We start from the raw sequence: 15,926 nt of genomic DNA, 5'->3' as shown, positions 1-15,926 counted from the left end.
CCAGGAAGGGGTCAGTAAATATGTAATTTACCAGCTCCTTCCTTTTCTGAATGGACATAGTGACATTGGTCATAGTGACATTGTAAAAAAAATAAAATAAAATGATAAAAAAAATAATACAATTAAAATACCAAAAAATAAAAACTACTGGCACCAGTGGGTGAACTTCCAGGATCGCAAAGGTCACACTTGCGACCGGGCCCTGGCATCCCACCACCGTAGGGAGGCCCCAAGATGGCAGGAAGGGGGCCCACTGCAGAACTTGTGAAAGGGTCCCGAGGCGGGACCGTAATAAAAGGCCCTGCAACGGAAGTAAAAGGCCCCAGGATCAGTGGGAAGAGCCCCAGGCTTGAAGGAAAGGGTCCTGGCCAGGGGGTCTGGGGGCCCTTCATGATTTCTTGCACCGGGGCTTTGAAGGTTCTAGTTACGCCTCTGTTTTGTACTCTCCAGTTTTTGTTATTCAACCCCCATACAGTCTTAAGCTGGCTACACACTATACAACTTTTATCACATTTTCTTGTACAACTTTCCTTTAGATTTACCAAAACTGTATAATATGAGGTCAAACCTAAACACTTTTTAATTTGTATGCAATCAGGCAGGCCCTTGCACTACATAGCTGAAGGTAAATCTAAAGGAAATTGAACAACAAAAGTTGTATAGTGTGTATCCAGCTTAAGGGTCCTTTCACACGGACTTTCCGCCTGGTGGTGTCATGGTCTTACCTTCTTGCTGTTCTCCTTCGTTTGACATGTGCTGGCGGCCATCTTGGTTTCTGGGTTTCTTGTAGCCTCCCACCCTGCGGCTCCTCCTTCCCACTAGGAGGAGCTGGATGCCTAGCTCATATATATAGGAGGTCTGTGGGTTCAGTTCCTTGCTTGGTCCTCCTGTGTTCACATGCTTCTAAGACTGCTGCTGCTTCTGGTTCCTGATCCTGGCTTCGTCTGACTACCCTTCTGGTTCATGGTTCCGTGACAGGTGGACTCCGTTTTGCTCAGCAGGTTGATCTGCCGATCCCCGCTGAGCAGGCGGATGACAGGTTCGTCTCTGCTTACTTTGCAGAGACGGACCTGTCAGATCCCCGCTCTCCTCTATGGGGAGATTGGATGAAAACGGACCGCCTGTCCTCAAAAAAATAGGGTTTCCATCCGTCTGGATTTTATGGACCACATCGGATCGGATAGCAGCGGCTGTCAGCGGACATGTGACCGCTGACATCCGCTGCTCTATAGAGCTACATGGAGCATCCGATCAGGTCCGCCTGAACAGGCGGATCTGATCGGAAAGCCCGTGTAAAAGGGACCTTAATGGGCAATCTCCTTTGGACCTACCATGAACTATGAAGCATAGTCCCAAGTAAGGAGTTACTTCTAATGTTGCATATTTAGCCAGGTTGAAGTTCATCCGGCTCAACCAGTAAAAAACAAAAAAAACAGTAAAGAAAACCCAACCATACAATCCCATATACACAATCCTATACCCGCAGTTGATCCAGATGCGCCCCTCTTGTACTGCCGGAATCTGTAATAGTCATGTGGCCACTATGTGACTGTAACTCAAGTGCCCACACATTTCAGAAACCCTTTTTCCTTCCTTCAAACATGACAATTTCATTCAAATTCAGAAAGCTGTGTATGTGGCATTTGTATCTAGTTGAACTCCATGCAAAACCGCTAAATGCATATATAAAATACATATGGGTAAACTATGTTATCGAGAAAGGCGCCTCTGAGTGTAGCATTTAACACTTTATTACACAAAATGATGAGCAGACTTCTACTGAAGATGGCATTTCCTCATGGCTCTGGGTCTCTTCCTGGTCCCGCAGCTCGTCTTGTCCTCCGACTGTCCAGCAGCAGGGAGATGACGACAATGGGGGAGCCCAATCAGGAGCAGTGAATTAAAGCAAGCCTGCAGTGGAACGCATGGCTTGCTCCTGGACCGTACCGAGCGTGATGACGTAGGGGGGCAATAACGTGTTTCGGAGCATGTGCAGATGTGCTCCTTTGTCAGGACCTGGACTTGAACCTGGGACTTCCATGGTGTCTGGCAATAACTCTACTCGCTGAGCTACTTGGAATGCTGGGCAGCTCCCTGGACAAATCCTTGAATGATCCTGCTGTGAATCTTTATTGCCTTGAACCTTGAACCCTTTGCTCCTCCCATGAACTTCCTGTTATAAGCCATGTCTTTGAACTTTCTGGTTTGCCAGAATGTTGTGCCTTCAACAGCCGATAGCTCTCTTGTCTCTCCTGCTGCCATCCGTATCTTTGCTACCATCCGTTATCGACACTTGGCTTGTTTCTCGACTACTCTTCTGCTTGATCCCAACCTGCAAATACTAGTTACCGACATTTGGCTACTCCTTGACTACGCTTCAGCTTAATCCCTATCTGCTACTGGACTCTGACTTGCTCACCTCCTGGTGGGGCGATCTTGAGGACTGCGACCTGGTGCTAACACACAGCAAAATCCATCTCCACCTTCAGGAGTGCTGGTGAAGACCGGTTAGTACTTAGACTCCGCACCTCAGGTGAGCCTGTGTCATCTGCCTGGGTGACCCGCCAGTGTTCCTATCCTGCTGGTTCCTGTGTGACCTGCGACTGCTATAGCTACTGGTTTTCAAGCCCGACCCCGGATCGTGACATCCTTTGTCAGACCAAGGAGCACATCTGCGCATGCTCCGAAACACTTTACCGCCCCCCTACGTCACCACGCTCGGTACGGTCCACAAGCGAGGCATTGATTCACTGCTCCTGATTGGGCTCCCCCATTGGTGTCATCTCCCTGCTGCTGGACAGTCGGAGGACGAGACGAGCTGCGGGACCAGGAAGAGACCCCGAGCCGTGAGGACACATGTCATCTCCAGTGTAAGTCTGTTCATCGTTTTCTCTAATAAAGTGTTATCTGCTACACTCAGAGGCCACCTTTCTCCTTTCTTGTCTACCAGTTGGAATTGCTTCTGCCTCCCAAGAGCTGCCATCAGTGTTAGTGTGGTACACTTGTACACCATCAGAAGTCCACCCACCTGTCTGTTTTTCCTTCCCTCACCAAGACTAAATTGGAGGACTGGCTTTCCAAGCGGAGGCTCCCAACAAACATTTCTCCGTAAACTGTGTTATCGGTCATTGGAATTTGTAAATCTGTCCATCAACTTTTGGGATTCGTACACCTCCTGGCAGTAAGCAATAGGGATGAGCTTTCGGTTTGAGTCGGGGCCGGTTCACACTTGCGCTCCGACTTTGAGAGCACAAGTTCCATGACATGTCAAAATCAATGGATCCCTATGAGAGCCGTCTTAACTGGTCCGACGTTGAATAAGGTCTGACTTTGAATAAGGTTCAACTTGGGCACGATTTAAGTCCATTGATTTTAACGTAAGTCGCATCCAAGTCAGATAATGATCTTAACTTATCCGACTTGTGGCATGCGACTTGTGCTCTGAGTATCTTAAAGGGGAAACCCACACCAAAATAAAAACGGTGTGATGTCCATCCAAACACCCTTCAGTCTGGTATGGATTTTGAGGGGAAATCTCATACTAAAATAAAATTTTCAGAGGAAACCCCACACCAAAAAAAAAAAAGGGATCTTGAAGGGGAACGCGACACCAAAATTACATTTTGAGGGGAAATTATGGATTTTGAGGGGAAACCCCCACACCAAAATAAAAAAAAAATAAAAAACCGGCGAGGGGTACCCCTTAAGACCATACCAGACCCTTTGGTTTGGTATGGATTTTGAGTGGAAACCCGACACCAAAAAAAGGGATCTTAAAGGGGAACCCCACGCCAAAATTAAAAGGGTACCCCCTTAAGACCATATACCATAGCCCTTAAACCATACGGGTCTGGTATGGATTTTGTGGGGAAACGCCATGCCAAAAAAAAAAGGCATGGGGTCCCCCCCAAATAAATCAATACCAGACCCTTTTCTGAGCATGCAGCCCGGCAGGTCAGAAAAGAGGAGAGATGAGGGAGCGCCCCCCCCCCTGGACTATACTAGGCCACATGTCTTCAACATTGGAGGTGGGTGCCACCACCCCAAAGCACCTTTTTCACCATGTTGATGGGGACAAGGGCCTCTTCCGGCAACCCTGGGTGGTGGTTGTGGGGGGTCTGTGGGCAGTGGTCATTGTACCCATACTTATTCACCAAAAAAAAGAAGTGTAGTGTTACAAAAAACAAGAAACGTTTTTTCACAAGTCCTTTATTAAATATGAAGAATGTCCTCTGTCATAGCTCCAAAGAGTCTTCTTTCTCAGGTTCCTCCACCAATGTCTTCTTCCTCCGATCTTCTCCCTCTGCTGATGTCTTGTTCCTCCGGTCTTCTCCCTCTGGTTATGTCTTCAATAATAAAATAAAAAACCTGTGATGTCACAAGGAGCTGGGCCTCTGGGTGGCATCACCGGATGGCCATACCCCATAGCTATATAAGAACTGGCAGACAACGGAGCTGACACAATGGTGGGTTTCCGCTTCAGAGGGAGGATCTGTTTTTTTTATTATTAGCGGGTCGGTGGCGGCAGCAGACCACATCACCAGAGGGGGAATATCGGAGGAAGAAGACCTCAGCAGAGGATGAAGACCAGAGGAAGAATACATCAGGGGCAGATCTGGAGAAAGAAAACACTAAGAAGCTAGGATGGGGGGGACATTCTTAATTTTTAATAAAGTACTTGTCAAAAAACATCTCTTGTTTTTTGTGTTACACTTCTTTTTTGGTAAATGGGTAGGGGTACAAGGTATCCCATACTCATTCATATGGATCTGGCGCCCCCCTTGTTAAAGGGGGATTCCAGATTCTGATAAGCCCCCTGCCCGCAGACCCACCACAACCACCAGGCCCACCGACCAGGGCTTTTGGGAAGAGGCCCTTGTCCCCATCAACATGGAGGTCAAGGTAATTTGGGCTGTGGGGGCCATCGAGCACCCCCTGCTCCAAAGCACCCACCCCCAATGTTGAGGACATGTGGCCCGGTAGGATCCAGGAGGGGGACCGCTAGTCAGGTGCAAGGCTTTGCCCAATCAGGGCACAGTGAATAGCTGGTTGTTAAGAAGCAGGTCAGCCAGTTGGTGATGTCACATTGAGGCGATGCCACCAGGTTAAGTTGCCAGGTGGATCTGCCCCTTAAATATTTAGGAGCAGGCAGGCGGCTATAGCCTTCCTCGGGGGCTGAGTCTTTTTTTGTTTTCTTCTTTTTCAGGTCCACCAGTGCAGAGGACGTCGTTCATTGACGATGGATCTATATCGGGGGGACATTGTTTTTTATTTTTAATAAAGGAATTGTCAAAAATTGTGTTTTTATTTCATTTTAAAACTTTTTTGGTTGAATGAGCATATATAGTTATATATTGTATATATAGTTAGGTTGAAAAAAGACACAAGACATATATGGGTACTAATATTTATAGGTAAAGTTGATCCAGGGAATACCTGATTGCCTCTCAGGGGATCAGGAAGGAATTTTTTCCCCTGCTGTAGCAAATTGGATCATGCTTTGCTGGGGATTTTAACCTTCCTCTGGATCAACTGCGGGTATAGGATTGGGTATATAGGATTTTATGGTTGGGTTTTCTTTACTCTTTTTTTGTTTTTTATTGGTTGAGCCAGATGGACTTGTGTCTTTTTTCAACCTGACTAACTATGTAACGCAAATCCATCTAGCTCAACCAATAAAAAACAAAAAAACAGTAAAGAAAACCCAACCATACAATCCCATATACACAATCATATATCCGCAGTTGATCCAGAGGAAGGCGAAGAAAACCCCAGCAAAGCATGATCCATTTTGCTACAGCAGGGGAAAATATTCCTTCCTGATCCCCCGAGAGTCAGTCGGATATTAATCCCTGGATCAACTTTAACTATGTATACAATGTACCCCATACTTATTCAAAGGGGGCCTTCCAGATTCTGATATGCCCCCTGCCTGAAGACCCCCGCAACTGCCGCCCAGGGTTATGGGGATGGGGCTCCTGTCCCAATCGCTGCTGGACTACCTGCTGCGAGCCTCTGCCTACATTCCGATGGTGTCAGCTCCCCGACTTTCTGCCACCAGCCTGCTGTTGCCTGTGCCAGCCTGCTCTTGCCTCCTGCTCACTGGTGCCAATCTGACTCTCCAGCTCCGCTGTGGTCCACTAATGATATTTCCCTGCTTGATCCAGATAGTTTGTCCAGCCCTGCTGCTAGCAAGACCAATAGGCACTTGTGCCATTCTTGCGCAACCTGTCTACTCAATGAGGGACCACGAGTCAGAGATGTAAGAGAGGACTTTCTCATTGTGTCTTACAGTGTGCAATAAAATCAGAGTAAGCCTCAACAAGAGAAGTATGTGAAGCCCTCTCATATAAGGGCCGGGCTTCCTGACACATTCCAGGAGCCAAGACAATCTTGCAGTCCTCATTCCATGGCTGTGAGGCCGTTCTCATGGTATGGTGCACCCTGCCTTCCGAGGAGACACGGATCATCATGACCGATATGGGCGGATCTCAAGAGGATGACAAATGCATGGCGTAGATAGGAAGTAAAGCCAGGTCATCCACAAGGAAGACGAGGAAATGACAGCCGGGAGCTGCTGATAGGAGGAGAAGCTTTTCAAAAGATTGAAAGTTTGGTTTGAAATTGGTTTTATAAACACCGCTTGATTGCTTTATGTCAAAGGCCTTTCTTTAATCATTTGTCTAATTTTTTTTATTTTTTTGCACACATTAAAATCTGCATTTTTTTTTCCACTAAAAATTATTTTAAACAAATATTTTCTGAAAGCAGAGACCCTGGAGAATAAAATTGTGGTTGTTGAAATTTTGTTATGTTGCATGATATTGGTTACATAGTTAGGTTGACAAAAGACACAAGTCCATCTGGCTCAACCAATAAAAAACAGAAAACAAAAAAGAAAACCCAACCATACAATGCCATATACACAATCCTTTACCCACAGTTGATCCAGAGGAAGGCGAAAAACCCCAGCAAAGCATGATCCAATTTGTTCCAGCAGGGGAATAAATTCCTTCCTAATCCATTTTCATCTGATCTCCCATAGAGGAGAGTGGGGATCTGACCGGTCTGTCTCTGCAAAGTAAGCAGAAACGGAGCTGTCATCCGCCTGCTCAGCGGGGATCGGCGGATTGATTTAGGATAATGTCCTGTGGTTCATGGCAATAAACTCATGAAAGTATAGTTTACCAAATGGGAATTTCTTCTAAGCCAAGTGGCAGACAAGTCTAGTGTCTGATGGTAGCAATTTAGTAACATTTTCAAATATTAGGCCCCTAGTCACGTGTTATTTCATGGTACTAAAGCCTTAGTTTTAAGCTCCACCCACCATCTAAGACAATAGCATTCCGTGTATGCCACTGATCTCACAAACTGTACATTTGCAAGTTCAAATCCTCAAGCAAACCACCTTTTCATAAATCATTTATTAAAGTTACATAAACTGAAGAAGCCTATAATAATCAATCAACGGCACTTTATAGGCACCAGTTGAGATAGTGTCCCGTGGTTCATGGCAGTTTTACCAAATGGGAATTTCCTCTAAGTCAAGTGGCAGACTAGTCTAGGGTCTGATGGTAGCAATTTAGTATAATATTCAACTATTAAGCCCCTAGTCATGTGTGATTAAAGCTCTAGTTGTAGGCCCCACCCACCATCTGAGACAATGGCCCTACATGTATACTGCCGTTCTTATAAACGGGACATGTGCAAGTTCAAATCCTCAAGCAGCCACCTTCTCATTATTCATTTATTAAAGTTACATAAACTGAAGAAGCCTGTAATAACCAATCAACTTTCAGACTAGGTATTATTGTCATTATGGTTGCTTTGGGTTGCAAGCAGCAAATACAGATAATGCTCAAGCTAATGTGTTCTTGAAAATACCGTTTTACCAGATGGGAATATCCTTTGGAAGGTCAACTGGGAGACTAGGTTTTTTTAGATGATGGCTATTTAGAACAATGTTTGAACATGAATCCATTGATCATATGGTATGTCATGATATTACTACTCTGGTTTGAGGCTCTACCTACCATATGAGATTCTAGCCTTTGGGGTATGATGGTGATCTCCCGCACGAGATGGTTGTGAGTTCAAATCTCACATTTCCAGTTTCGTTTATTTGTTGCTTTTGTACAAACTGCTGAAACTAATAGCAACCAATCCTCTTCATAGAAATTTCTAGCGCTTCTAGCAATTTAGTGTAATTTTCAACTATTAAGCCCCTAGTCATGTGGGATTTCAGAATATAAAAGCTCTAGTTTTAGGCCCCATCCACAATCTGAGACAATGGCCCTGCATGTATACTGCTGTTCTCACAAACATGAAATGTGCAAGTTCGAATCCTCAAGCGACCACCTTCTCATTATTCATTTATTACATTTCGAAGCCCATAATAACCATAAGTTAATAATAACCATAAGTTATTAAAGTTGCAGAAACCTGATGCAACCAATTCATTTTGAGACAAGGTGTCCTTCTATATTGGTTGCGATGTGTTATTGCACTTTGTAGGCAGCAGTTGGGATAGTGCCCTGTGGTTTGTGGCAATGGACTCTTGAAGGTACAGTTTTGCCGGATTGGAATTTCCTGTAGGCCGAATGAGAGATTTGTCTAAGTCTGATGGTAGCAGTTTAGCAAATTGTGTCAATATCAATGCACTTGACATATGGTATTCCAATACATTAAAGGTCTAGTTTTGGACATCACTCACCATCTGAGGCAGTGGCATTGTATGTAAGACTCTGGGTTAGCAAGTAAAATGGTTGCAAGTTCAAATCCACAGGTGACCACCTTTTCAGATTCATTTATTAAAAGGGCAGAAACCAAAAGCAACCAATCAACTTTCAGAGAGAGGACTTATCCTTTCTTATTAAATGCTATGGATTACTGCACTTTGGTGGCAACATTTAGGATAATGCCCTGTGGTTCATGGCAATGGACTCTTAAAAGTAATGTTTTACCAAATGGGAATTTCTTCTAAGCCAAGTGGCAGACAAGTCTAGTGTCTGATGGTAGCAATTTAGTAACATTTTCAAATATCAGGCCCCTAGTCCTGTGTTATTTCATGATACTAAAGCCTTAATTTTAAGCCCCCCCACCCACCATCTGAGACAATAGCCTTGCGTGTTATGCCACTGATCTCCCAAACGGTTCATTCGCAAGTTCAAATCCTCAAGCAAACCACCTTTTCATGATTCATTTATTAAAGTTACATAAACTGAAGAAGCCTTTAATAACCAATCAACTCTCAGCAACCAATCCTCTTCGTAGCAATTTCTAGCAATTCTATCGCTTCTAGCAATTTAGTATAATATTCAACTATTAAGCCCCTAGTCATGCGTGATTTCAGAATATTAAAGCTCTGGATTTAGGCCCCACCCACCATCTGAGACAATGGCTCTGCTTGTATACTGCTGTTCTCACCAACGAGAAATGTGCAAGTTCGAATCCTCAAGCAACCACGTTCTCCTTATTCATTTATTAAATTTCCAAATATTGAAGAAGCCCATAATAACCAATCAACTTTCAGACTAGGTATTATTTCATTATGGTTGCTTTGGGTTATTGTACCCAATCAAAGGGACATATTCTTGAAAATACCGTTATACCAGATGGGAATATCCTTTGGAAGGTCAACTGGGAGACTAGGTTTTGTTAGATGATGGTTATTTAGCACAATGTTTGAACATGAATCCATTGATCATATGGTATGTCATGATATTACTACTCTGGTTTCCGGCCCCGCCTACCACAGAAGACATTAGACTTGGGGGTAGGGTGGTGATCTCCCGAAAACGAGATGGTTGTGAGTTCAAATCTCACCTTTCCACTTTCAATTATTTATTAATTTTGTACAAATTGCTGAAATTAAAAGCAACCAATCCTCTTCATAGCAATTTCTAGCAATTCTATCGCTTCTAGCAATTTAGTATAATATTCAACTATTAAGTCCCTAGTCATGTGTGATTTCAGAAGATTAAAGCGCTAGTGTTAGGCCCCGCCCACCATCTGAGACAATGGCTCTGCATGTATACTGCTGTTCTCACCAACGAGAAATGTGCAAGTTCGAATCCCCAAGCAACCACGTTCTCATTATTAAATTTCCAAATTTTGAAGAAGCCCATAATAACCAATCAACTTTCAGACTAGATATTATTTCATTATGGCTGCTTTGGGTTATTGTACCCAATCAAAGGAACATATTCTTGCAAATACCGTTATACCAGATGGGAATATCCTTTGGAAGGTCAACTGGGAGACTAGGTTGTGTTAGGATAGAAATTGTATCGCTTCTAGCAATTTAGTATAATGTTCAACTATTAAACCCTTAGTCATGTGTGATTTCAGAAGATTAAAGAGCTAGTGTTAGGCCCCGCCCACCATCTGAGACAATGGCTCTGCATGTATACTGCTGTTCTCACCAACGAGAAATGTGCAAGTTCGAATCCCCAAGCAACCACGTTCTCATTATTAAATTTCCAAATTTTGAAGAAGCCCATAATACCCAATCAACTTTCAGACTAGGTATTATTTCATTATGGTTGCTTTGAGTTATTGTACCCAATCAAAGTAACGTATTCTTGAAAATACCGTTATACCAGATGGGAATATCCTTTGGAAAGTCAACTGGGAGACTAGGTTTGTTAGATGATGGCTATTTAGAACAATGTTTGAACATTAATCCATTGATCATATGGTATGTCATGATATTACTACTCTGGTTTGAGGCTCGGCTACCATATGAGACTATAGCCTTGGGGGTATGGTGGTGATCTCCCAAAGGAGATGGTTGTGAGTTCAAATCTCACCTTTCCAGTTTCTTTTATTTATTAATTTTGTAAAAACTACTGAAGCTAATAGCAACCAATCCTCTTCATAGCAATTTCTAGCAATTCTATCGCTTCTAGTAATTTAGTATAATATTCAACTATTAAACCCCTAGTCATGTGTGATTTCAGAAGATTAAAGCGCTAGTGTTAGGCCCCGCCCACCATCTGAGACAATGGCTCTGCATGTTTACTGCTGTTCTCACCAACGAGAAATGTGCAAGTTCGAATCCCCAAGCAATCACGTTCCCATTATTCATTTATTAAATTTCCAAAATGTATTAAATTTCCAAATTTTGAAGAAGTATTCTTAAAAATATAGTTTTACTAGATGGAAATATCCTTTGGAAGGTCAACTGAGAGACTAGTTTCTGTTAGATGATGGCAATTCAGTATATTTGAACATGAATCCACTGGTGATATGGTATGTCATGATATTAAAACTGCGGTGTGAGCTGCCTGAGACTATAGCCTTGGGGTTATGTTGGTGATCTCCCAAACGAAAGGTTCATCAGTTCAAATCCAGAGGTGGTCACGTTTTAACACTTATTTATTAACGTTGTATAAACTGTTGAAACCAATAGCAACCAATCTTCTTTTGAATCCTCGTCATATTGGTTGCTATTGGTTGCTATGGGTTACTACACTTTTCAGCTTGGATTTAGGATGTATAGGCACTGCTGGCAGGTTTGAGCATCCAGATCTGTGGCGCAGCATGTAGGGCGGTGAACGTGGAATCTGAAGGCCATAAGTTCGATTCCCAAAGCAGATCAAACCAGGTGTCTACTAAGAGCTGTTTGGGGGCGGAACAGCAAGGTAGCAAAGGGGTGTCCCTGTGTAATGAGAGGTTAAGGCACAGACCTTCTCACTGTGTAACTATGATGTGGTTGACCCCCAGTAGGCCAAAGGGGGACATGATGGAACCAGGTGACTAAAGCCCCCCAGTAGGCCAAAGGGGGACATGATGAAACCAGCTAACTAAAGCCCCCCAGTAGGCCAAAGGGGGACATGATGGAACCAGGTGACTAAAGCCCCCCAGTAGGCCAAAGGGGAACATGATGGAACTAGGTGACTAAAGCCCCCCAGTAGGCCAAAGGGGACATGATGGAACCAGGTGACTAAAGCCCCCCAGTAGGCCAAAGGGGGACATGATGAAACCAGCTAACTAAAGCCCCCCAGTAGGCCAAAGGGGGACATGATGGAACCAGATGACTAAAGCCCCCCAGTAGGCCAAAGGGGGACATGATGGAACCAGGTGACTAAAGACCCCCAGTAGGCCAAAGGGGGACATGATGGAACCAGGTGACTAAAGCTCCCCAGTAGGTAGGCCAAAGGGGAACATGATGAAACCAGGTGACTAAAGACCCCCAGTAGGCCAAAGGGGGACATGATGGAACCAGGTGACCAAAGCCCCCCAGTAGGCCAAAGGGGGACATGATGAAAAGAGGTGACCAAAGCTCCCCAGTAGGCTGAAGGGGAAGGGGAAGGCCAAGGAAGATCACAATATACACTTTTTTTTACATTTTACCATAAAACTCATATTTTTTAGCAACATGCCCTTTTCCTTCACAGTATTCCTGCCCCCAGGCTTAGGGTCACAGACTCTCTCATGCCCCAACCACTGGTGGCCCGCACCACCAACGCAATCAAGTCCTGACCACTTCATTGTGGTCTTTACAATTTCATCCGCCCTTTACACAAACCTCAAAGTGCTACTTTAAGGAACCATCAATCTTTGGACATTGGTGGGAATTGAACCCACAACCTCCTGGTTCAAACTTCAGGAGCCTACACACTGCGCCACAGAACCAGTAGATATCAGTAATAGTTGCTCGTGGACCTATATCATGGATCTAGGCTCTCTAAGCCTTTGAAACATAAAAGCTTTGCCTCATCAGGGAATCGAACCAACAAATCCAAGGCTTTATGCAGTGAACATCAGCACACTTACAACACGCACCACAGGCTCTGGTTAGCAGTATTGCTGGTCTGTAGAGCTATATACTGAAACGGCACAATGAGAACAATTGAAACATATTTAGTGGCACATAAAACACTTTTTCCTGGCCAGCCCCACGTCAGCACACCTGGGTTTGCTCCTCCTGCGAACCCTCAGGACCACTCTTATCCTAGCTTATAAAAGAGGGCCCTCCCATTCCCTCTTGTTCTCCTTTTTTTGGTCTCCAGGCCACCTGAAGCAAGCTACAAGTGAGAATGGATCCCCCCCCCTGCCGAACCTTCCCACCCAGGTTTAGCCTCTCCTGGTATTGGTAGGTCCAGACTGATAGAGGTAAATCCTCTTAAAACCCTGGACGCCCTGAGTGCCGGGGCTGCGGGCATGAATGGCTTAAAGAGCCTAATAGTATGGTGGAGAGGCTGTGGTGTGCTCAGCTCGTTTCCCCTCACCTGTTTGCAGCTATTAGGGATGCTCCGGCCGCTCTCCCTGGCTTATATATTCACTGGCAGTGATATCAGAGGAGGTGGAGCTCTGGGCGGTGGGTGTAGCCTAGCAACCGCCCTGCATAAGAGGGGAAGCCACAATGGCAGCGATGCAGAGAGCCATTTCATTTTCTGTCCATGTGCAGGTCAGTGCAGAGAGATAACTAGGTTCCATAAGCTGTGTTTACTTCCTATGACTCACTCTCTCTCTCCTATCCTTGTCTGCCTTGTAGTAGCTCTCTGCTGCCTCCCAGTGGTTCCCAGACTTGACAGTTTCTTCCTTTCAAGCTCGTCAACTCTCTGCTGCCACCTGCTGGTGCTGTCTATTCTATACAGGTAAGCAGTATCTTTTTATGAAAAAAAAAAAAAAAAAAGAGATGGAGCTAGAAAAAAGTGTCTTTTTATTTTTCTTATCTCTGTGTATTTAACATATTTCATCTAGATTTTATTAAGTTAGAGAAAGTTAGGGTGAGGGGAAACGGAGGAAATAAGCTTATCTTACGTTCCTCTTTTTTAGCATGAGCTCGCCACAGCCACAGAAGGCACGAAGATCGTCGGAAAGGTAGGAGGGGGCTACGAGGGACTAGACGGTGAAAAGAGTGCATACACCATATTTAAAGGGTGTTTGTCTTTTAGGAGCAAGAGCCCTAAAAAGAAGCATTCGCATAAGGAAAAGACCCGCCAACGATCTGGTTCACCTCCACCTGAACCTCGCTCTAGCCAGGCGCCTCAATCTCCGAGCAGGTCGCACGCTAGTAAGTCTCCAGACATGGAGCCAAGGAGGTCCAAAGGTCGACCCGCAGAGGGCTTATGATGGGCCTGTACGGCTCCTGCTGCTCCTGGAAAACTCCTGTGTGCCGAGTGCATTAAAGATGTGGCCCCAGACAAGGAGGCAGAGGCAAACAAGATTAAAGAATACATCCACGAAGCCGTGGCAGATAGCATACACCTGGTGGCTAGTACAAGTACGCCTAGAAGCAGGCCTAAAACAGGGAGTAACCCAGAGTACAGAAAGGGATCACCGCCAGTGCTGGAAATTTCTTCAGGAACCTCTTCGGAATCAGAGGATCTAGAGGAACATATGTTTGATTTTCAGTTCATAGAACCATATGACACAGCGGTAAAGGAAGCCATAGAGTGGGAGCAAGACTCCCAGCCACCAGAAAAAGTAAGGAGATATTTCCCGACCCTGAAGAAGCAGGGAGCGGCTTTTCCTTTCATGACAGAAATACGAGAATTGTTGGAAGAAGAATGGGGGAAACCAGAGAAGAAAGCGAACACCCAGAATCGTTTTTCTAAGTTATACCCTTTTAAGACCGTGGATGCCGAGTTTTGGGAATCTCCGCCGGGGGTAGACGCAGCCCTGCAGCGTTTGGCAAGGCAGATGTCTCTTCCTTTAGAAGACTCCGCAACCTTCAGGGACCCAATGGATCGACGGGCGGATGCTGATCTTAAAAAGATCTACTCGGTTGCTGGTATGGCCTGCCGCCCGAGCATAGCATTGGCCTCCATCTCCAGAGCCGTTAAGGTATGGGTCACGAATGTGGAGACCGCACTTAACTCAGGAGTAGAGAGAGCCAGGATTGTTACAGCTTTGGAAGAATTAAATCTGACAGCAGCCTTCCTGGCGGAGGCCTCCATAGACCTCGTAAAGCTGTTAGGGAGGCTTATGGTGCACTCGGTGACAGCAAAGAGAGCCCTCTGGCTGCGGCACTGGGCGGCTGACAGTGCATCAAAACAGGCACTTTGCAATATTCCGTTTAACGGTAAGATACTTTTTGGAAAGACCTTAGAGGAAGCAATTAAGCGTGCAACGGGAGGTAAGACGGGACTCTTACCACAGAGAGCAAAGAAGAGACAACCATCCTTCCGTCCAGGACAGACAGATTTCAGAAGAGCGCGTGAGGCAAGATCATATAGGCCTGGTCGAGAATATGCAAGGGGCCAATGGAGAGGAACGCAGAGCTCCTTTTTGAGGGGTGTAAAGTCACGAGCTGCGCAAACGGCGAAGAAGGCCGAGAAGTCTTTTTGACGGTGCATCCGTCCGACCCCTCCAGGTGGGGGCCAGGCTGACGGCCTTTTGGAGGGTATGGACGGACGAAGTCAAGGACCAATGGGTCCAAAGTACGATAAAGACGGGCTACAAGATAGTCTTTCGGCAAAAACCACCGAACATATTTGTCCAGACAAGATGGCCACAGGACCAAAAGAAGCAAGAATTTTTAATAGGATATGTAGAAGAATTGTGTCAGAAACAGGCAATCATACCAGTACCGCCACAACAGCAGGGAAGAGGCGTTTATTCCCCAATATTCTTGGTTCCCAAGGCATCGGGAGACCTCAGGCCAGTCCTGGACCTGAGATCGCTAAACTTATTCATCGAACCTCAGGGATTCAGGATGGAGTCCATATATACGAATATATCAGTGATACAGCCAGACGATTGGATGATATCAATCGATCTCGCAGATGCATATCTGCACATTCCAATCAACAAACACCACCAGAGGTATCTGAGGTTCACTTTGGGAGAAGACCATTATCAATTCAGATGCTTGCCTTTCGGAATCAGCACGGCTCCCAGAGTCTTCTCCAAGGTTCTGTTAGCCACCATTGCAAACATTCGTCTAAAAAGGATAAGGATCTACCACTACTTGG

At 45.2% G+C, this 15,926-nt stretch overlaps 2 protein-coding genes across 2 annotated transcripts in view; both read left to right on the top strand.

Annotated features, from left to right (window-relative positions):
* Positions 1-15,300, top strand: part of LOC309559857 (uncharacterized protein) — a gene marked incomplete at its 3' end in the record, with an annotated part of 183,408 nt that extends 168,108 nt beyond the window's left edge. Inside the window, exons 7-8 of the mRNA XM_082263282.1 lie at positions 13,905-14,023; positions 14,131-15,300. Coding sequence (XP_082119408.1) covers positions 13,905-14,023; positions 14,131-15,300 — 1,289 coding nt within the window. The remainder of the gene's footprint in view (positions 1-13,904; positions 14,024-14,130) is intronic.
* MPP1 (MAGUK p55 scaffold protein 1) overlaps positions 1-15,926 on the top strand; it is an 894,076-nt gene that overhangs the window by 478,762 nt on the left and 399,388 nt on the right. The gene's annotated exons all lie outside the window — the stretch shown is intronic.

Source organism: Pelophylax lessonae, assembly GCF_965119305.1.
Source record: "Pelophylax lessonae genome assembly, chromosome: 7".
NCBI lineage: Eukaryota > Metazoa > Chordata > Amphibia > Anura > Ranidae > Pelophylax > Pelophylax lessonae.
This window is presented reverse-complemented; position numbering and strand designations above follow the sequence as displayed.